The sequence below is a fragment of the Mustela erminea genome, chromosome 8, assembly GCF_009829155.1.
Source record: "Mustela erminea isolate mMusErm1 chromosome 8, mMusErm1.Pri, whole genome shotgun sequence".
Classification (NCBI taxonomy): domain Eukaryota; kingdom Metazoa; phylum Chordata; class Mammalia; order Carnivora; family Mustelidae; genus Mustela; species Mustela erminea.
The window spans coordinates 28,972,194-28,994,128 of record NC_045621.1 but is presented as its reverse complement, the minus strand read 5'-3'; the positions used below and the strand labels follow the sequence as shown (position 1 = coordinate 28,994,128).

The following is a 21,935-nucleotide window of genomic DNA, read 5'->3' as shown; positions in this document are numbered from 1 at the left end:
AAGGTACCATGTGTGTGTGCTCCTTTGTAGCGTGTTCCTGACATGTATTGAAGTCACTACGCTTGTAATTTGTTGCAGGAGCCCTAGGAAGCTAGTCCACCATATAATTACATTTTTAAACACCGCTCTTTAGAAACGTGTGCTTAAGTTACACAATGCATGTCATTGCTGCACAATGACAAAGGTAAGGGAGGGAGTTCGTCCCTAAAGTCAGGAGAGTGATTAACATCAGCGAGAAGGAGCGGAGATGGAACCTAGCAAGGACAAGGCGGTGTTTCCGCGGGTCCTGGCAGCGTTCTGTCGCCTGGAGAGCAGGACGTGGCTGTTCACAGCCTAATAATCTGTTGAGCTGCACCCTTGCATCTTCTTCACTTAAGTTTACATGGTATTGCTTTTCATAACCACCAGGTAAAATTTCTCATTAAGGGGGGGAGGGGAAGGGAGCACCTAAGTGGCTCAGTCAGTCGAGTGTCCAACTCTTGATCTCAGCTCAAGCCTTGATCTTAGGGTTGTAAGTTCAAGCCCTGTGTTGGGCTCCACGCTGGGCATGGAGCCTACTTAAAAGGAGGAGTGTAGGAATCGTAAGGTCCTCCCATCACAAAAGTTGGCATTAGACACATTCTAAATTGAAAGAGGAGAGGAGTTCCTCCAAGATGATTGGGTTATTAGATATAAAGAAATGTCCCCTTCTTGCTCAATATACCTGAGAAGGTCAGGATGGGCCCTGACCTTCTAGATGAGCGGGTCGGTGGGGCTCTCCTGGAAATCCCCTTTCGCTGGCCCGGCTCCCCTTGCTTCCCCCAGGGGGCGCTGCTCTCCACTGAACTCAATTCCCGGGACTGGAGGCCACCCACCCCCCTCCCTGGCTACCTTAGCGCCCAGCCTCTTTTCCAGATTTCCATCAGGATGATCACATCCTGAGGGAAGACCCTGTTCCCCGAAAAAGGGTTTTGCAGACTTCAACACAATGATATTGTCTCCTTCCCTGGATAACCACGAGGAGGCACAGTACTAGAGGCCCATGCCTTGCTCTCTACCCCTCTCCCACCACCACTCCTTGAATATCCTCGCAGACAAGAGGCTACCAGGGAGCCTCTGAGTCAGGCTTTGGTCCGGCTTTGGTGAGGCTGCCTCAGGGTTCCCCCCTCCCCATCCGGATGGGCAGCCTCTGTGCTTTGGGCCTAGCTGGTGGCTCTCCCCTCTCCCGGATGAGCTGCGAAGCAGGACTCCTCAGTTCTGCTCCTGATGCTCCTCCAGACCAGGCCTGCCCTTCTGGGTCTCAAGGTCTCCCTCCCACCTGTAGGGCTTGGGCTGTGGTGGGAGAATCCCAGGGAAGCCGAAGCTGAGGTGGAGCAGAATTCCATGCCCACCGTGTTTGTGGAGCATGCGCTGTTCTTACATCCAGCGTCGGATTCCATTCTCACGAGGCTCCCTCACGCGGAGCCCATCTAACGGATGAGATCACTGAGGCAGAGACGTTTCATACCTGTCTCTGGACCCCCCCAGTCCCTTTTGTTTGTTCAACAAATGTGTACTGAGAGTCTACTCTCCAGGGAAAGGGAATTTCCAGGAGATGGGTCTCTGAGATGGGTCTGGAGCTAGACCCTGACATGTCCCCCCAGCCCGCTCCCCGCCCTCTTGCAACTACACTCCAAGGAAGAGGCAGAAAGGAACAAGTCACTATAAATTGTGATGTGCGTTGCAGAGGAGAAGAGGGACGGAAGTGAGGCGGTAATGCTGCGTAGGGAGAAGAAACACATCTCTGACAGGATGCTGTTTATGCTGAAACAGAGGGACAACCGTGAGGGCAGGGAGAGGAGGAAAGAAGAGCTCAGGCGTTCATGAATGGAGAGGAAACTGGTGTGGCTGGAACACGGAGAGAGGGAGAAGGAAAAGCCTGGAGAGGGAGGGGAGGCTAGGTCATGCTGCGTCTTCTTGGCATGGGTGGGGGGGTCAACAACTAGTCTGAGGTGTAAAGGAAAGCCATGGAAGAGGGGTAAGCAATGGAGAAACATGCTTCAATTTCTATTTTAGTTAGCTCCTCCAAGTGCTTATAAAAGAGATTATTGGGAGGCAAGAGTGGAACAACGTGGATTCTAGGCTCCTGGCTCACAGCCCAGTTTATCAGTTACTCCAAGCAACCAGATGGGAAGCAGTCTCAGCAGGTAAGAGATGACGGCCGTGGTAGGGGTCTGGAAAAGACATGGACTGACAGGAGAACATTTTTGCAGGGAGAAAGCTTATCAAAGCCTGGGGTGGCAGGGCGTGGGGTGGGGGGCAATGATAGAAAGGCAGGGTCAGAAGACAGTCTTGGCCAGTGTTAAATGAGTGCTTACTATGTGCCAGTCCGGTCCTACTTCTAAATGTTTCCCCAGGGTATTAAACTAATTAATCCTCCTAAAAACACTGTGAACTACATACTAGAATCATCCTCATCTTAGAGGTGACCAGGGGCCCAGAGAAGTTAAAGGGGCTGCCTGCAGGTGCTCGGGCTTGACCCCAGGCAATCTTACCCAGCACACGGTCTTAAGGAGTCCCCAAATAGGGCATCCTACTTCTCAAGAACGGTGCCCAGGTGCTGTTTACCGATTTTCAATCCCACTTGAGACCCACCTCCCCTGTCCCCCACCAATCTTTAATCCTTGGAGAGAAGGAGATGGGCCGATGCTCCTGTCGTGTGTGATGGGGGTGTCTGGAGGGGGTTCTAGAGCGAGGGCAATTATATTCGGAGCAACCCATCTTAAAAGCAGGACTCTGACGCCAAGACCCCAAGAGCTGGGGCTGGGGGCCCTGTTACAAGCCGCGCCGTTGGCCGAGCTGCCGCAGGGGGGCGCTCGCAGCTGTCGTCGGGGTCTGGCCTTGGCCGCGGAGGTTCGCGCGCTGGAGCAGACGCTCGGGAGCAGCCATGCAGCAGCCGGCGCGGCGGGCGCGGGGGGCCCGGGGACCTGTGGGGATGCGTCTGATTCTTTGCTTCCTGCTGTTGAGCAGCTGCCCGGGGGGCTGGCACGCCGTTAGTCCCCACGGTCAGGAGGAAAGCTGGGGGGAGGGCCGGGAAACGGGGGCTGCAGGAGCGGTGGGTGTGCGAAGCTCCGGGAAGAGTGCGTGGTGGGGAGAGTCCGAGGGCGTCTTGCAGGCGGGGGTGGGGAGGTTTGGAGGGGAGTTGAAAATCGGAAGGTGGAGGTAGGACGAAAAAGAAGCGGGCCCCAAGGGAGGCTGGGGTTCAGCAGGAGGAATGGAGAGGACCCCCGAGTGGTCCAGGGGATACAGATCCGGGCCACAAGGCCACGGGAGAAACAGCACGCGCTGAGGACCAGGGCGGAGGTGGCCGGAGCCGAGCGGTAGGCAGAAGGAGCCAGGCCTTTCTGGCATCCAGTCCTGATGACCTCGGGGAGATGACTGCGCCCAGCCAGGCCCCTGGGCTTAATTACCCTCCAGCCTGGGGACGCAGGTACCCGGCGGCTATGGGAGGACGCCTAGCCTTCCCCGCACTCGTGTCCCTCCCTCCTCCTCCACCTGTTCTCCGCCGGTCCTTGACCTTGGAGACCAGTGTGAAGGACTCCATGCGGGCTGGCGCTCCGCGGAGAGCTGGGTGCGTGCGAAGGAGCGGCAGACCCCGTGCAGATGCCGGAACCCTGGGCCTTTTGGATTCTCCCCAACCCCACTCTGTCTACTTGGACTGAGGAGGGTCTGTGTGGTGGAAAGGTTATTCCCCACATCGCGCAGCTGGGTATCCTGTAGCTTCCAGGGTGAGAACCTGGGCTGCCTGCCCTAACAGTCTGAACCCAGGTTCCAGGTTTATTCTTCCAAGGATTCCAGAACTTTTTTCAGCTCCCCACCTGGGAAGCAGCTGAAATTCTTCCCCCATCCCTAGCCTGTTCGCCTGTCCGTTCAGTTTTTGTAGCCCTCTGAGGCTCTGCTCACTTGTCCATCTACAGGCTGGCTCTTGGGCCGAAGACTCTGCTCTTACCTGGAAGTCTGTGCCCGGGGTGAGTGAGACCCAGTGGATAAAGAGCAAGGGGCAGAGATGAAGGGAGAGCAGATCACCCGGGAAGTGGGAGGGATCTGAGAGTGATGGTGGAAAGGGGACCGCTTTTCTGCAACCCGCACCTCCTGAAGGCTTTTGGCCGTCGTCCCTGCTAACGCCATTCTGTGTCCTTAGGGGGACAGGGCCAAGTGGGAATGCAGCTGGTCAGGTCCCGGCAAGAAGTCACCAGCCTGGCCTTCCCATACTTCCGAGGTGTCCTCCAGCGGCTTGTGCCTCAAGGTGAGCGCAGAAGAGCTGAAAGAGAGAGACTGGGCTGTCAGGTGCAAAGGTGGGAGAAGGGTCCCCAACTTGACATGAAAAACACCTTCCACAAATTTCTCTACCTGAAACTTTCTCATCACACTCGCCGTTGGAGCCTCACCGGGCCAGACCCAGAGCGAGACAGGGGTGGGGGTCTCCTAGCCTTTGTGGGGAAGCTGTTCTCACTTGCCTTCTTTAGAGGAGTGCAGTAGAGGCGATTCGAAGTCCCTGGAAGAGGTCAGCATCCAATTCCTTGGGACTAGCCCCGTACCCCACCCCACTGTGCTATCCAAGTGCTCAGAGCCACGAATCATGGGGGCTCCAGTCAGACCGCCTCCCCTCCCCCACACCATATTCCAGATTCTGAACTGGGAAGAGTAGGCAGCTCAGAGTATATGGCAAATAGAGGGACGACAGAGGTGGGGTGGAGAGTGGGAGCGGATTTTTGGGGGAAAAGCGTCATACCCTTCTTGGAAACAGGGTTTCATGGTTGCAAGGTTCAGAAGGGAGAGCCGCTTGGAGTTCACATGACTGCTACTAACGATCATGGTGTCTAACGTGCAAGTAATGCCTTAGAGTTTTGAAACCACTGTTCATCCTCAGCTTCATTCAGGCCTCGTAGCAGCACCGTTGTTAAACTCACATTTGACCACTTACTGCACACCAAGCACCGTGCTAAGAAACTTACATGGATTATCTCCTGTAATTCTCTCAACAATGGTTCATCGTTTCGCGAATGAGAAAACTGAAGCTCGGCCAATTTAATTAAGTTTCCCAGGGCCACAGAACTAGGAAGAGCAGGGATTCCAATGCCGAGGTGGGCAGAAGGCAAACTCCTGTACCCTAGCCCATCTCTGGATCCTTCCGGTGCCCTGTGGTCCTTATGCTTGGGCGAAAGCAGAAATTCTAATCACACTCTGGTTTCTGGGGTGGGCCAATCCAGCTGTTCCAAGTGTCACCTCACGCTCCTCCCTTTCTTCCTGCAGGACTGTTCTGGAAGGATGACATCCCTCAAAAAGTGAAGAGCCAGAAGATGGAGTACGTGCCCAGGCTCCATGCCTCAGAGACCTGCCTGAGAGAGGGGTAGACAGCCTTTTCCACCAAAACCACCACGCCAAGGTGTGTGAGACCTGCGGTCTGTCCACACTGCGTGTGACCGATAGACAGAAGGACTGGGAAGGGAAGGAGTGTCAGGGCTGTAGGTAGGAGGTGTCAGACGTCCAGTGAATAAAATGGAGAGAGCGCCTGTCTGATTTCCGCCTGATGCAATCCCATGATCCTGGTGTGGTCTGCGAAGGGAGGGGGTTGGGTCACATGGCCACTGCTTGGTATTCCCTGACTTAGTCTTTGTCTTCTAGGGGCAAGTGCAAAGAGAAATTCTGACTGTTGTTCCCTAAGGTGAGGGGCCCTCAGGAATTTAGAAATTCTTCATTTGGGTCCCATCTCTTTTCCTCTGGGCCTTTTCACCATTTCCTCTTCACCTTTGACTCCTGCCTTCCTTCCCCTCAGAGCCCAGTGATCAAGGTGAACAAGGAACAATGCTTGGACTAGGAAATGGTTTCAGAGTTCCAGAACCAAGAGATGAGCACCGCAGGTGAGGGCCTGGCCTTGTCTAGGAAGGCTGAGCCTACCAAGGGCCCGTTTATAGAGGGAGGCAGGGTAAAGGAGGGAATAGACGCTGGTTGATAAGGGATGACAAGACTTCACTGAGGCTGATGGAGAACCTTCTGGAAGAGAGGGCCTGGAGGATGGAAAAGAACAGAGCTTTCTGTACAGAGCCAGCCCAATCCTGGTTCTGGCGCTGCCCAGCTATGACCTTGGACACCTTCCCTAGGCTCTTCATGTCCCTTCTTCCACATCTGTAAAATGGGAATGGTAATAAAGGCGACCCCTTGGTGTTGCTGTGTGGATTAAAGACAATATACCAAAAACGCCAGTGGTTGCTGGATTGAGGGGAAATCCTCCCTTTCCCCACCGGAGGGCATCCCCACTTTCTCACAGAACTTTCCAGATTTCCCCCAACTGCGGGGTGCAGGGACTGGGGGGCCTCCAGTGGCTTCTTAAGTAAGACCCAGCACAGGCACAGAGCTTAAAGGGCCCACAGAAATCTACTTTGGAGGTTTTACAACCTAAAAAATAATATGGGCTCTCTGTCTTTCTAAGAAAATTTTGAGTATGACATGACCCTAAGCTTCACCTTGCCCATCCATCCATCCAACCATCCATCCCTATGTATCTATGTAAATTTCTCTTTCCCTATACACACACATACATACATATATACAGAGATACCTCTCTATATAAATCTAAAGCGACGATCCTTAAATGGGACAGTACTCAGAACCCCTCACATCCAGCCTCCCCTTTGCTATTGTCTGTGGTGTGAAAGAAGTCACCTGGGGAAAAAGCTCTCAGGCATCCCTTTGGATACTTGAGCTCTTGGGAGCCCAGAAAGAAAACTACTCACCTCTTGGTTATCATCCCTCTTTCCAGCTGACAACCTGAGTGGGCAGGCCTGGAGCAGGGCCAGACCTGGTCTCCTGACCCCACCTTCCCCCCCACCCCAGCCCCACCCTTTGTCTCCAGGGCCCCGGTAGAGGGTGGGCTGCTTCGCACATCCGCACATCCGACTTCTCCACATTAATGAAAGCCTGAGGAGGTGACATTTGGACTTTGACCTAAGGGACACAAGGAAGCAGCCCCAGGAAGATCTGGAGGAAGAATCCCTAAGTCAGAGAAGGTGACCAGTACAATTGCCCCTGGGCGAGATTGCAGGCTTCTTTGAAGAACAGACAGCAAGACAAGCAAGAGCAATGTGATAAATATTTTATAAAGATACAGTCATGTTGGGGCGCCCGGCTCAGTCGTTAAGCCTCTGCCTTCGGCTCCCGTCATAATTCCAGAGTCCTGGGATGGAGCCCAGCATTGGGCTCCCTGCTTGGCAGGAAGTTTGCTTCTCCCTCTCCCACTCCCCCTGGGTGTGTTCCCTCTTGGTGTCTCTCTTTCTCTCTGTCAAATAAATAAAATCTTTTTTTTTTTAAGATTTTATTTATTTGACAGAGAGAGATCATAACTAGGCAGAGAGGCAGGCAGAGAGAGGGGTGTGGGAAGCAGGCTCCCTGCTGAGCAGAGAGCCTGATGCGGGGTTTGATCCCAGGACCCTGAGATCCTAACCTGAGCTGAAGGCAGAGGCTTAACCCACTGAGCCACCCAGGTACCGCTAAATAAATAAAATCCTAAAGAAAAAAAAAAAAGATACAGGGATGTTGCTGGAAGATGGATTATGAAACAGATAAGAGTAGAACCAAGTCAAACTGTTTGGGGCTACCGAGTTGTCCAGGCAGGACCCTGGACTAAGGTCGAGGCAGCGTGGCTGGAAAGCTCTGAGCTGGACTCCACCCTCTGCCGCTCAGAGGCGCTTCAGCCTTTTACCCCTTTCAAAGAACCTGGTCCTCCTCTGTGTCACCATGGCAGCCAGGCCTCCTTAGCTTGGATTGGTTGCTGGGCCACATCATTGGTCCTGTGACTGACCCCACGATGGGGACCGGTTGCCATGGTTTTACCAAGTGTGCAAACAAGGAACTGCCATTCTCCAGGCCCGGGGTACCAAAGAGCTCTGTGTTTCATGGAAAATCCCTGGAAGGAGATAAGATTAAAGATGGGGACCGGGAAAGGCCTGTGGTCTGAGAGCACCAGAGTCCCTTGTCTCAGACCTTATTCACATCAAGACTGCCATGGAGACCTGCTCTGAATTTGGTGGGGAGGGGTGGGAAAAGGAGTTGCAATCCCTGCCTCAGAGCATTCATTGAAAATTCCTTGTTTCTTCCCATTTTAGACTGGCTTTGAGCCATTCCCTAGTCTGAGTCATGAGTCACGAGTCACAACCTCACAGCTGATTGAGGCCTAAGGGGAGGCTTCCCATCCCCCACACCGTCTTGGTGCTTTCAAGAAGGACAGTTTCAGGGGCACCTGGGTGGCTCAGATGGTTGGACGTCTGCCTTTAACTTGGGTCATGGTCTCCAGGTCCTGGGATTGAGCTCCATGTCAGGCTCCCAGCTCAGTGGGGAGTCTGCTTCACCCTCTCCCTCTGCCTCTCCCCTCGCTTGTGCTGTATTTCTGTGTCTCTCTCAGATGAATAAATAAAATCTTTTAAAAAAATTTATTTATTTAACAGATAGATCACAAGTAGGCAGAGAGGCAGGCAGAGATAGCAGGGAGCAGGCTCCCTGCTGAGCAGAGAGCCAGATGCAGGGCTCGATCCCAGGACCCTGGGATCATGACCTGAGCCGAAGGCAGAGGCTTCAACCCACTGAGCCACTCAGGCACCCCATAAAAACTTTTTTTTTTTTTTTTTTTTTTTAGAAAGGACAACTTTGGTCTGACCCAAATTTGGATCATTAAAGCCTATTTTCAAGCAAACTCTATAGACTTGTCTGGAGCCAGGACGGGTAGGGTTTGGAACAGACTGGAGCCTCCGAGGTGAGAGATGTGAGATCAGAACAGGGGGAAGGTTGGGATGTGGGATTCGGAGAGCAGAGCCCTGGTTGCTCCCAATGCCTGGGTTCTGATCACTCCTCCCCTCACAGATCATTTCTAAGGCAGATGAAAGGCAAGATGGAATCACAGCTGGACGGGCAGCCATCCCCACCCGCAGTGTCTTCTTGGTCTCTCTTCCATCTACATCCTTCCAGACCTAGGGTTTGGCAGGCCTGGAACCTTGCTCTGCCTTTGAGGTTCATGGTACCCTCTGAGCATTAGGATCCCCTACAGAGCAGTCATGCCAATCTCAAGCCCAAGAACCCACACAGAGAATTCTGTGACTACAAGATTTGCACGTTTAACATTCTGATACCTGTGGTCACTTTGCTGCTGGGAGAAGGGGACTGGCTACCACTGCTCAATCCCTCTAAACCCTGGGCATCCCATGCCTCAAGCTTAATATTTCTCAAGCCACTTAACTCCTTTGATTCTCAGAAACAGGAACAATTGGGAAAGTACCAAGCCTACTGTCTGTTCAGACTGTTGTAACAAAATACAATAAAAATTTATTTCTCATGGTTCTAGAGGTTGGGAAGCCAGTATGAGACTCTGGCAGAATTGGTGTCTGGTGGGGACCTGCTTTCTGGCTCATAGATGGTGCCTTTTCACTGTGTCCTCGCATGGAGGAAGGGACGACAGATCACTCTGGGATCTTTTTTCTATAAGGGCACTAATTCCATTCATGAGGGGTCCACCCTTAGGACCTAATCACCTCACAAGGACTCCACTTGCAAATGCTATCTTATCACCTTGAGGGTTAGGATTTCAACATATGAATTTTTGGGGGGATGCAAATATTCAGACCATCACACCTACCTACTTATAGACCCCAGGGAAATTAAGAGACACTCCTCTGATAATACAGGCTTCACCATGTTGCCAGTGCATGTCCTAACCCCTGCATCTGTGCGTCTAAGGACACAGCTAAGCATAATGTTCAATTCATTGCATTGGTCTACATCTGGTTTTTATTAGTTAGGTTGACCCCTACCATCTAGCCTAGTTTTTCTGATCATACATTCACTGTCGCTGGCCACCACGACACATGGTTCCTGCCTCAAGGCAACTGAAGCTTAGGAAAGGAAGATATACATACAACATATATTCCCCAGTCCATCTCTGAGTTCCCCTGTATCTTCAGGGAGACCATGTCTGTACATGCCAGCAGCTTCCCATCTCAAGCTAGGACTCTGCATCTTGTCATGTGAGTTTTCTGGAATGCCAGTGATCTTGCCTACCTGTGCTCAAGACATCTCTGAGGTGTCTGGGACTCCACACCCTCAGAGGCAGCTCTCAACCAGTTAAGGACCGAGTTTAGTGGATAAAAATTCCAGCAGATCCATTCCCAGCAGGGAAAATCTGAGACAAGTTCTGCACAGATCCCTAGGGGTCCCCAGTAGGGTTTATTTCCAGTTGCCCATGGTGATGGTTAATTTTATATGTCAGTGTGTTGGGGTGAAGGGATGCTTAGATAGATGGTAAAACATTATATCTGAGTATGTCTGTGCAGATGTTTCTGGAAGAGATCAGCATTTGAATTAGTAGGCTGAGTACAGAAGGTGTCTTCACTCATGCGGTGGGTATCAGCCAGTCCTTCAAGGGCCCAAACAGAACAAAAAGGTGGAGGAAGGCTGACTGCATTCTCTGCTTGAGCTGGGATGTCCATCGCCTCCTGCCCCTGGACATCGGTACTTCTGGTTTTCGGGCCTTTGAACTCAGGTTGGAACTTTTATCACCAGTTCCCCTGGTTCTCGGGTCTTAGGACACAGCTTTCCTGGCTCTCTGCCTGCGGACTGCAAACCATGGGATTTTTCAACTCCCATCATCATGTGCACCCTTTATGTCCTCACTTGGGGTTATTGAAGCACTTTTCAGTATTTTATTTTAATACATCAATTGTGTTTTTAATTATCTTCCTATACTTTTTAAGTGGTTGCTTTAGGCATCTGAGTACACACATTTAACTTTCCACTTGCTGTTTTATGGGTCAGTAGAGCGTGCAACTCTTGATCTCAGGGTTGGGAGTTTTAGCCCCATGTTCGTATAAAGATTACCTAAAAATAAAATCTTAAAAAAATAATCACTGTTTCACCATTTTAAGTGGAATGCAGAGGTCTTACCAGCATATGTTCCTTCCCTCTTCCGCATTTATGTCATAGCTGTTGACTAAAATCAATTACATCTACATTCATTGGAAACTCTATCAGACAATGTCAGAACCATCAAATGCATTGTAAGTAATTCAAAGAGGGGAGGCATAGCCTCGAATGTTTACACAGATAGTTCCTATTTCTATTACTTTCTCCATTCTTGATGTTCTAGGTTTCCTTCTGATATCATTTCCCTTTTATCGGAAGAGCTTCCCTTAGCAATTCATTTAGAACAAGTCTGCTGGATACAAAATAGTTTTCCTCCATCTTTGTTTCACCTTCGTTCCTGAAGTATATTTTGTTGGACGTAGAATGCTGCGACAGCTCTTTTCTTTCACCACTTTAAAAATGTTATTTTATTCCCTTCTGGTCATCATGGTTCATCATGAAAAATCCACAGTATGTGGATTATTGTTTTCCTGTAAGTGATACGTTGTTTTTCTCTGGCTGTTTCCAAGATTTTATCTTTGATTTAGTTTTTAGAAGCTTGATTATGATGCATCAGGGCATGGATATCTTCAAGTTTCTCCTGTTTGTGTAACCAAACCCAAGTTCATCTGCCTGACACAGGTGAAGGCCAGTCACTGAGACATTGAGTATGCAGGCTTATTCAAGAGCGACCCAAGTGAGGAGACTGAAGGGCAAGCCTCAAATTTGCCTCCCCAAAGAGGGAGAGTCAAGGATTTTTAAAGGCAAGCAGAAAAGCATCTGGATAAGGGAGAAAGAAGCTTTGTGACCCCAAAATAAAGGAACTTAGAGAGTATTATACAAAGCAAGATAAATTAGTCAGAGAGACAAATACCATACGATTTCACTCATATGTGGGATTTAAGAAATAAAACAGATGAACATGGTGGGGAGAAAAAAGAGAAGCAAATCAGAAAACAGACTCTTAACTATAGACAAACTGAGGGTGGCTGGAGGGGTGGTGGGTAGGGGGATGGGCTAAATGGGTGATGGGTATTCAGGAGGGCACTTGTGATGAGCACTGGGTGTTGTATGTAAGTACTAAATCATTAAATTCTACACCTGAAACTAATACTACACTGTACATTAATGAATTTAAATAAAAACTTGAAAAAAAATAAAGGCAGTTACATTTCATTTTGCTTTTTCATTTCAAAGAGGTGGCCTTTGGTCCTGACTGGTTCTGGCCAGCTTCTTCCTGAAACTTTGGGTCTCTGCAAAACTAAGTCAACACCTGTTGTTATCATGGTGTCGGGCAAGGATATTATCTTATAGAAATGGGATGGTGGACAGCAGTCTCAGAACAAGCAGATTCCAGTGAAGACGTTGCAGCTGTGCTTAGCTGCCCCATTAACCCTGTGGTTGCTGGTTCTACTTGGAGTTCACTGAACTATTGGATCCATAGGTTTCTGACTTTTAACAAATTTGGGAAGTCTTCAGCCATTATTTCTTCAAATATTTTTAATGAACTACCCCCTTTTCTCCTCTTCTTTGGGACTCCAGTGACATGCTTGTTAGACTTGTAGCATTGTCCCACAGGTCCCTGAGGCTGTTTACTTTTTTGCCCAATGTCTTTCTCTCTGTTGTTCTGATTGGATCACTTGTTCAATCTTCAAGTTGATTGATACTTTCTTCTGTATTTCTATTCTGTTACTGAGCAGTAAGTTTTTTATTTTAGTTATTGTATTTTGGGTTATAAAATAGAAGAATGAGTGAATGAGTGAATGAATGAATGAATAAAATAGCACATTAGAGGAACAAACAGAACGGCCAGTGGTAGGAAAGGCAGTTGGAGAAATAAGCCCAGAACTGGCTATTTGGGGCCTTGCAGTTGGTAGCAAAGAGTCTAGATTTTATACAAAGGGCAGAGGAAAATCACTAGAGATTTTAAGGAAATGAGCAAAATGATGTGATGTACAATTTTAAAAGACTACCCTAGAGGTTCCTGGGGGGCTCAGTCGGTTAAGCATCTCCTTTGGCTCAGGTCACGATCCTACAAACCTGGAACCAACCCCCCGATTGGGCTTCTTGCTCAGGAGGGAGTTGGCTTCTCCCTCTCCCTCTGCCTGCTGTTCACCCTGCTTGTACTCTCTTTCCTTGTCAAAAAAATAAAATTTAAAAAAAATAAAAGAACACCTTAGCACTGCTGGACAATGTATTGATACAGGGCCAGAATAGAACAGACAAGGACTATGAGGAAGTATTTTTTTGGCCTAGGGAACACTGTGATAGTTTGCACTGGGCAATCAGATAGAGCTGAGTACTTCCAGCTGACCAAGTACTCTACCAGTGAGAGCCTGAACCTCAGCAGGGGGTCATGTTCTCCAAGGAAACATCTTCTGTCTCCCATCACCATGGCAACTGTGCTTCATCTGCTGGGATTGGCTGCTGTGATTACATCAGCAGCACTAAGTGACTCATCCCTACAGTAAAAGACTAGTTGCCATGGTACTAAAAGTATACATAAAAAAATCCACCCCTTTTCCCCAAGTCAAGGTCCTTGACTAGCTCTAAAACTGTGAGGACATCAGGGAGGGACGAGAAGATCAGATACTGGACCCACGTGTAGTAGCTGTCAGGCAGTCCCTGAGTCACTATGCTTCAGGACGGGCCCAAATCAAGACTGCTATTAGAGCCCATTATTTATTGGGGGAGAGGTAGTTTATGTTGTAGGTGGAAAGTCCTCCAGCACATATACACACAAATTCCAAATCCCTTGTTTCCTTACACTTCAGAACTCTATAAACTGTCTTCTTCTCTTACCAAATCTTTTTTTAAAAAGATTTTTATTTATTTATTTGACAGAGATCACAAGTAGGCAGAGAGAGAGGAGGAAGCAGGCTCCCCACTGAGCAGAGAGCCCCATGTGGGGCCCGATCCCAAGACCCTGAGATCATGACCTGAGCTGAAGGCAGAGGCTTTAACCCACTGAGTCACCCAGGCGCCCCAAATCTTTGTAGTTGACTGAGGCATCCCTAGCCCTCACCTCCTGCATCGCCATCTAGAAGGGAAGTTCTAGGACAACCTGCTTCTGGATTTTTTTTTTTTTTTTATTCATTTGACAGACAGAGACCACAAGTAGGCAGAGAGGCAGGCAGAGAGAGAAGGGGAAGCAGGCTCCCCGCTGAACAGAGAGCCCGATGCGGGACTCGATCCCAGGACTCTGAGATCATGACCCGAGCTGAAGGCAGAGGCTTAGCCCACTGAGCCACCCAGGTGCCCCTGCTTCTGGATTTTTAAAGCAGGTTTTTATCAAAACTCTTTCTATGGGCTTGTCTGGTGGCAGGACAGGTGGGCTCCAACCAGAGCTTCTGGTGTAAAATATGTAGGGCAAGAACAGTGAAGACATTTGGGGTGGTGATGGTGCGGATGGTAGCCTGTCTTCTGATCCCTTTCTCCTTCCAGACATCATTCATCACGTGAAGGCAAGGCAGGGTGGAACCACAGCTGAATTGCCATCTTTCCTCCCCCCTCCCCCTCCCCCACCACACTTTCTGGTGATCTTTTTCCTCGTAGGAAAGGGAATTCCTCCCTTTGAACTCCAGGCCCAATAGACCTGAGGACCTGCTTGGTTTTCTGAGGTTATTACTCCCAACATTAAGATGCCCTCTGAGGAATAGCAAAAAGAAGAGCCATATCGATGCGTGCATAAGTTATTATTTTGTTAGCTACTTCCCTCAGCAGTTTGAAATCTTAGAAGGGAGAGAGAAGCAGTGCCATTTCTGCTCAACTACCCCAAACCCCGTATGCTCCTTTTTCCTTTCCTGAATCAAAGTAGATTCAGACCCATTTGCTCTTAGGCCTCAAATTATTTCTGTAAACAATTTCCAAATGTATAACACAAGTCAGTGATAACCAGATAAAACTCCAGTTCCTGGTGTGACAAAGCAGCTTGTGTTATTCTCCTTCCAACATTGAATATATATGCCCTAGTCGAAATATAAAAATAACTGTTTGAGGGATGCCTGGGTGGCTCAGTTGGTTAAGCAGCTGCCTTCGGCTCAGGTCATGATCCCAGCGTCCTGGGATCGAGTCCCACATCGGGCTCCTTGCTCCGCAGGGAGCCTGGTTCTTCCTCTGACTCTGCCTTCCACTCTGTCTGCCTGTGCTCACTCTCACTTGCTCTCTTTCTGACAAATAAATAAATAAAATCTTTAAAAAAAAATAACTGTTTGAAAGTATGGAGACCACCCAAAAGCAAGAAAAGCTAGAGGGAATATAATCCTTGAAAAAAAAGGAAGTCCACAGGTGAGTCCCACATTTCACAGGCTCTCCTAAGGACACCTCACAGTTTCCTGTAGCACGTGGGGAAACAGAGATCAGGCAGAAAGTGGCCATCTGACTACCCTCAGAAACACAGGTTGGAACACAATTGCCAGAGCAACTGGAAATTGAGGAGGAAATCTGGGAAATGAGTGAGCTACAGAGAGACGAACCCATAATTCACATACGAATGTCCCTCAAATACTTAACTATCTTTTATTTATTTATTTTTAAAGATTTTATTTGTTTGAGAGACAGAGAATGAGAGAAGGAGGGGGAGTTGTGGGGGCTCGATCCCAGCACCCTGGGATCATGACCCAAGCCAAAGGCAGAGGCTTACTTAACCCACTGAGCCAGCCAGGTGCCCCCCGTTCTGGAATCTTAAACGAAGAATCATTTTCTTGCCTTTTTCAACTTCCAGATGCTGTTTGCATTCCTTGGCTTGTAGTCTCTTCTTGGCATCTCTCCAACTTCTTCCAATGTCCCATCTCCCACTACTGTCTCTGACCCTCCTGCTTTTCTCTTATAAAGACCATCGTGATTGCATGGCATATACCTGGAAAATCCAGGCTAATCTTTTCTGAGGTTAATCAACTTCTAAGAGTAATCACACTGCAAAGTCTCTTTTACCATATAAAGTAACATATTCTTAGGTTCCAGGGACTCCGACGTGGACATCTTTAGGGGCCATTATTCAGCCCACCACAGATGTCTGGTATTGTGGTTATGTAGGAAACTATTGTTTGTTCTAAGAGAGACATATTGAATTATATAGGAGCGAAATGTCATGATGCCTGTAAGTTACTTTTAAATACTTCAAGAGGAAAAGCAATTCTGACAAAATCTTAATAACTGTTAAGTCTAGATGATACATATATGTGTTCTATTAGATTCTTCTCTTTTTAAATATTTGAGAATTTTCATAATAAATTTGTTAAGCTTAATGAAAAAAAAAAAGCATTGCGGGGTGCTTGGCTGGCTCAGTAGGTAGAGTGTGACTCTTGATCTTGAGGTCATGAGTTTGAGCCCCACAATGGAGGTAGAGATTACTTAAAAATTTTTTTAATGTAAAAAACAATGTTGAAGTGCCAGTCTATGGTTTAGAAAGCTCACACACTAGCCTATAACTAAACAAGAATGGACGCAAAAGATCAGTTAGCTTGTTTGCTAATTATCAGAGTACAGTAAACCAAGATGGTGGTAGTGGATGTGGAGAGAAGTGGATGGAGGTGCGATATATTTTGCAGGTTGAACTCATGTATGTTGAAGATTTTTAAAAAGGTGAGGGTAAAGTAAGCATCAAGGATAATAAAAACAGACTAATGACATTGAGTGTCTACTGTCCAGGAACTATTCATATTTAATCCTCATAACAAGCTTATGAGGAAGGTACCATGCACACCCACATCTTACTTGCAATCCCTTTGTACAACTTTGGGACTGGGAGTAGAGGCAGTGGTCCTTGGGACCTGGGTAAAGAAGCGGGCACCTGGGGGTGAGTTGGGATGGCTCTGCGGGTGGTAAAGGGAAGGAGGAGTTGGCTACACGTCCTCAGGGGCAGGGACCAATCTCGATTGGCCAAGCTGCCAAAGCAGGGTTGTGCAGATCCAGCCACGTTGCGAGTGGGAAACTACAGTCCCGCTCAGCCTCTCCAGCTGCTGTCTCAACTTTCTCTGAGATTTAGGAGGGGGGACGAGCACGTGGAGCTGGGGAGAATGCAGCACCTGCTGTACTCTAGGGGATGGGGGGGTGGGGGTCTGGCTGCTCCACTGCTTCCTGCTTCTGAATAGCTGCCCAGGGGGCTGCAACAACATTAGTGGCCACCCGCCGGGTAGGGAAAGGCGGTGCGGGCAGGCCAGAGAAGTCTCCTGAGAGAAGTGGGTGAGGGGGTCTCAAGGTTAGGAACTCAGGAGGAAAAGGATGTGTTGGGGAGCGCGAAAAGAGATAAATATAGAGAGCTTCTTGTAGAAAGAGACGTGGGCTTGAGACGGGGCTCCTCATATGGGATTGGACTTAAGGGAAGCGACCTCAGGGGAAGATTGGGGATCCAGTAGGAGGATGGAAAGACGAGTGGGCGGTGGGAAGTAAGCCCCGCCTATGCCGCCATAGGAGAAGTAAGACGCACCGAGGGGCCAAGGAAGAGATGACCAGGGCTGAGGGACAGGAAGGGGACCCGGATTTCTGGACGATAGGAACAGGGACGCACGGGTACCGGGTCCTGGCTCCAGACAGAGCTGGGCAGAGAAACGAGCTAGGATTTCAGAGCCTGGTATTTGCTCTCTGATTTCTGATAGAAAGGGGATTGTTAAACTAGGGTAAAAGAGAATAGAGGGGGTAAGAATCCATCCTTCCTCTCCCTCCACTCTGAGCCTTCGGGGTAGACCAGCGCGGACTCAGGTCTGAGCGGCCAGAGACCGACTGCGCAGACTCGAGGATTCCAGTGCCAGGCGTGTGGGGAAGAGCGCGCAAACTCCTAGTCTGACGCCAACTTTCTCCGCCCGATTCTTGGGTTTAGAGGCCAGTACAGAGGGCTCGCGAAGAACTATGGGAGGAGGCCTGGTGGCGGATGACAGGAGAGATGTGTGTGTGTGACGGGGTAAGGGGACGTTCCTGTAGGGATGCCTCGCCTTCTCTGCCGCCCAGACTCCTCTTAAGCCAGGCTTCTGTCACTCCCTCAGCACCACGGACAGCGCCGACCACCCTGTAGGTCTCGCAGAGGCTGTCTAGGTCACCACTTTTCCTATCAGTCCTGGAGCGATGCCTCAGACAACAATCTCCCCTTCCAGAAGAAGCTCTTTTCTTTCTCATGAGGGTGCTAGAGGCTCTGCTCCTTCCGAAAAACAGGAAATTGGTATGGGAATCCATTTGACTTCGGAGGATCATTCCCTTTTTTTTTTTTTCTTTTTAAATTTTTTAAAAATTTTATTTATTTATTTATTTGACAGATAGAGATCACAAGTAGGCAGAGAGGCAGGCAGAGAGAGAGGAAGGGAAGCAGGCTCCCCGCTGAGCAGAGAGCCCGATGCGGGGCTCTATCCCAGGACCCTGGGATCATGACCCCAGTAGAAGGCAGAGGCTTTAACCAACTGCACCACCCAGGCGCCCCCCCCATTCCCTTTCCTTAACGCGTGTCCACAATGACTTATGGTAATTCCACCATATAAAAACTGGACTCTATGCCAACTCTACCCCATCTACTTGGATTAATGAAGGTGGTATAGCATTAGGGATTATCCTCCCCCACACTCTGTCATTCCCCTATGCACAGTTAGATAAACTGGCTTTCAGGACAAAGATCCAGACACAAAAACCCTATACATACAAATACTTTCTTCCTCAAAGGATTCCAGACCTCCTTTCTAATCCCCTCCAGGCACACAAGGCTTTGAGATGCAGTTTACCTGCCTCCCATGCCCCATTTGTTTGCCTGATTATCCATTCCATGTTTATAGCTTCCTGAGTCTTTTTCACTTCATTCTCCACAGGCTGCTCATTACTTGTAAGCTGGTTCTTATCTGGAAGTTGGCATCAAAGGTGAATGCGATTCTGAAGAATAGGGCAGGTGGTGATGGGGGAAGGAAAAAATGAAAAGAAGGAGGACTTCAGAGGAAGAAGGGGTCTGGTGAGGCAGGCAGAGACAAGGAAACACAGGAGTGATGGTGGAAGAAAGCTGCTTTTCTTCAGCTGGGATCTGAAAGGCTTCTGGCCAAGTTCCTTGCTGATTTCACCATTCTGCCTCTTAGATGGTCAGGGTCAAGTGGGAGTGGGGCAGCTCTGGCCCCTCCAAGGGTTTGCCACTCCAGTCTTCCAGCACTTAAAAGTTGTACTCCAGAAGATTGTGTCCCAAGGTGGGTAAGGGCTGGGGAAGAGAGGCTGGGACATGATCAGAAAGGTTGGGTGAGTGAGGGGCTATTTGATCTGAGGATGAGCTTTCTTCCCCAGATGTCTCTACTTGAAACTTTCCTGTCATGCTCACCTCATGGAGAAGGGGGTATGACTGGAATGGGGAGTGGAGTTGGATGGGTAGGCTGTTTGCCCAGCAGAGACTTCTAGAAGAAAACCCTGGAAGAGGCCAGCATCCAATTCCTTCTGATGAATCCCAACCCCAGTGGTATCTGATCTTTTTCATAGACAGCAATCCTTAAGTTCTCAGGAACACAGCCTCTGAGAAGGAAGCAGAGCAAATGGCATAACAAGTGGACAGGAGGAATGAAAGGGAGTGAAAATTCCCTTGGAGACAGATGACTGACCTGCCTTAGTGTAGAATTTCATGGATGGGGGAAGGGTCAGAAAGGAAATCTACCTTGAGTTCATATTACTGCTACTACTACTGTTGTCTAATATATGTGTAATGACTTAGAGTGGTGGTTCTCACAGAGTATCTCAGGACCAGCAGCATCGGCATCACCAGAGAACTTGTTAGAAATGCTCATTCTTGAGCTTCGCCCCAGACCTATTGAATCAAAAACTCTGGGGGTGAGGAACAGTAATTTGTGGGATTTTTGGTTTTTAAAGATTTGAGAGCGAGAAAGAGAGCACGAGTGGGGTGGGTGCATGAGAGAGGGTGAGGGAGAAGCAGACTCCCCACTGGGCAAGGCGCCTGACTCAGGGCACCATCCCAGGACCCTGAGATCATGACCTGAGCTAAAAGCAGACACTTAACCGACTGAGCCTCCCAGGTACCCCTTATTTCTTGGAATTGGAAATTCCAGAATTTGGAAATTCTGATGCACACTAAAGTTTAAGAATCACTGCCTAGTTTTCTAAGCATGTACACCACAAATCTCATTTAGTCCTCACAATAGCAACAAATGAATCAGCAAACAGAATACAATCCTAGTTGAAGGTTTACTATACACCAGACTCTATGCTAAGCAAATTTATACACCAGCTCATTTAGTTCTCTGCGCAAGTTGTGATTCTTTATCTACTTGAGGAAGAGAGGGATTGCTAGTCTCACTCTGGCTCCAGGAGTGGACCAGTCAGTATGTCCTAGGTGTCAATTCACCACATCTTGTTACTCTGCAGGTTTGTTCTGGAAGGATGACATTATCCAGGATATGATGACCCAGAAGCACAGCAGCAGACTCCACCCCACAGATCCATGTCTGAGGCAGGGGCAGGCAGCCTTTCCCACGAAAACCACTGGAATAAGGTTTGAGAGACTTATGGTTGGTCCATACTGTCTAGCAGACAGAGAGCAGGGAGGGAACTGATGTTAAAACTGCCTTCAGGACTATGAGAATGATCTATGAGAGGTTCTGTCTGGGATCCATGAAAAACAAATCCATTAGCCATTAGTGATATCTGCAAAGGGAGAGGAGATGGGAGTTAGCAAGTTTAGCTTCCGTCTGTCATTCCTGTATCTTTAGGGGCAAGCAAGAGGAGAAAATTTGACTCCTATTCCCCAAGGTAAGACTTATGTGTCTCCTCTAGATTTTTCAATCCCTGACTTTGAGTCCTATTCCTTTCCCTTCTGGAGCCCTGTCATCCTTTTCTGCCTTATTCTTGACTCCTGGTTTCCCACCTCCCAGACCTCAATGGCCAAAGTGAAGAGAGAGCAGTGCTTTACCACCAACGTGGATTTGAAGACCCTTCAATGAGAGGTTGCCAACCCTGTTGAGGTAAAGAGTTTACTTTTTCTCCGGTGGTTGGAATTATCAACAACCTGTTTACATGAGGGAGGCCCCTATGAAGAAGGGAATGGATATTGAAGTGTGAACAGATAAGCTGAAGGAAAGTTCTTTCCTTTCCCAATCAAAGGGTATCCCATCTTCCTTCTCCCTCACAGAAGCACCTGTGGGTAGCAGTACAAGAAGCTGAGAGGGCAAATGCTAGGAGCCTCTAAGGATGAGATGCTCTAAAGATTGTACATAGACATTGAGTCTCAAATAGGCATTGACAGTTGCCAAATTAAAAAAAATTAAACTAAAAGTCCTTCTGCCTCCATATACTCCTTTGCATATAGCAAGGGATAGGAAGGCTCCTTTGGATCAATGGGAGAGGTAGCCCAGAGGCCTTCATATTCAGCACTCCCTCCTCTCCTTGCCCGACTCCATAACCTGGGCAACGTGACCTGGGCAAGGCTCTAGCTTATCTCCTTGAGATGCTTGAACACTTCAGAATCTAGATTTAAAACCCCCATCTGAGCTCCTGGGTGGCTCAGTCAGTTAAGCATCCAACTTTTGATTTCAGCTCAGGTCATGATGTTAGGGTTATGAGATCAAGCTCTGAGTTGGCCTCCACGCTCAACACAAAGTCTGCTTGGGATTCTCCCTCTCCTTCTCCCTCTGCCCCTCCTGCCACTCATGCTCTAAATAAATAAATAAATAAACAAACAAATAAATAAATAAAATCTTAAAAAAAAAAAAACAACACTCATCTAACACTCCCATCTATCTTTATAGATGAGACATGGCCTAGGCTTATCAAGGGACTCACTCAGAGTTGCACAGCAGGTTCATGGCAGAGCCAAAACTAGACCCAGGTCTCCTGATTCCTGGACTTTTCCCTTGCATAGCCCCTGCCCTTCCTCTCAGGGACTGCAGTGAGAATTGGGCTGTTCCAACGGTCAGACTCTCCACACTGCTGAAAGTCTTTTTGTTTGTTTGTGTGTTTGTTTGTTTGAACTAAGACCTAATTGCAAGAAGGTGGCAGCCAGAGGAAGGTATAAGGGATGGGCATGCCAGGCAGAGGACACTGCTGTGACAAATGGCCCGAGGCAGGTATAC

The 21,935-nt window shown here is 48.7% G+C and overlaps 2 protein-coding genes across 6 annotated transcripts; both read left to right on the top strand.

The window, feature by feature from the left end:
- The first annotated feature begins 2,851 nt into the window (after positions 1-2,851).
- On the top strand, positions 2,852-6,597 carry LOC116597577 (receptor-type tyrosine-protein phosphatase-like N). 5 transcript variants are annotated; one of them, XR_004288671.1, is made up of 6 exons: positions 2,852-3,023; positions 3,936-3,986; positions 4,160-4,264; positions 5,272-5,404; positions 5,644-5,683; positions 5,795-6,596. XR_004288671.1 is itself a non-coding variant. In XM_032355505.1 (5 exons), exons 1-4 carry the CDS (start codon positions 2,906-2,908, stop codon positions 5,370-5,372), a joined length of 375 nt encoding a protein of 124 aa, XP_032211396.1. In that variant the 5' UTR covers positions 2,852-2,905; the 3' UTR covers positions 5,373-5,404; positions 5,795-6,595. The 5 variants fall into 5 exon arrangements, 3 of the variants coding, with proteins under 3 accessions (XP_032211396.1, XP_032211395.1, XP_032211394.1); XR_004288670.1 differs by having other exon boundaries at positions 5,272-5,683; positions 5,795-6,597; XM_032355505.1 differs by lacking the exon at positions 5,644-5,683 and having other exon boundaries at positions 5,795-6,595.
- RESP18 (regulated endocrine specific protein 18) lies at positions 5,840-21,755 on the top strand. Its single transcript, XM_032354319.1, is given in 7 exon segments — positions 5,840-5,879; positions 16,889-17,035; positions 18,948-19,052; positions 20,233-20,359; positions 20,577-20,616; positions 20,739-20,828; positions 21,744-21,755. Coding segments are annotated over 7 exon segments (561 nt in total).
- Positions 21,756-21,935: the final 180 nt, after the last annotated feature.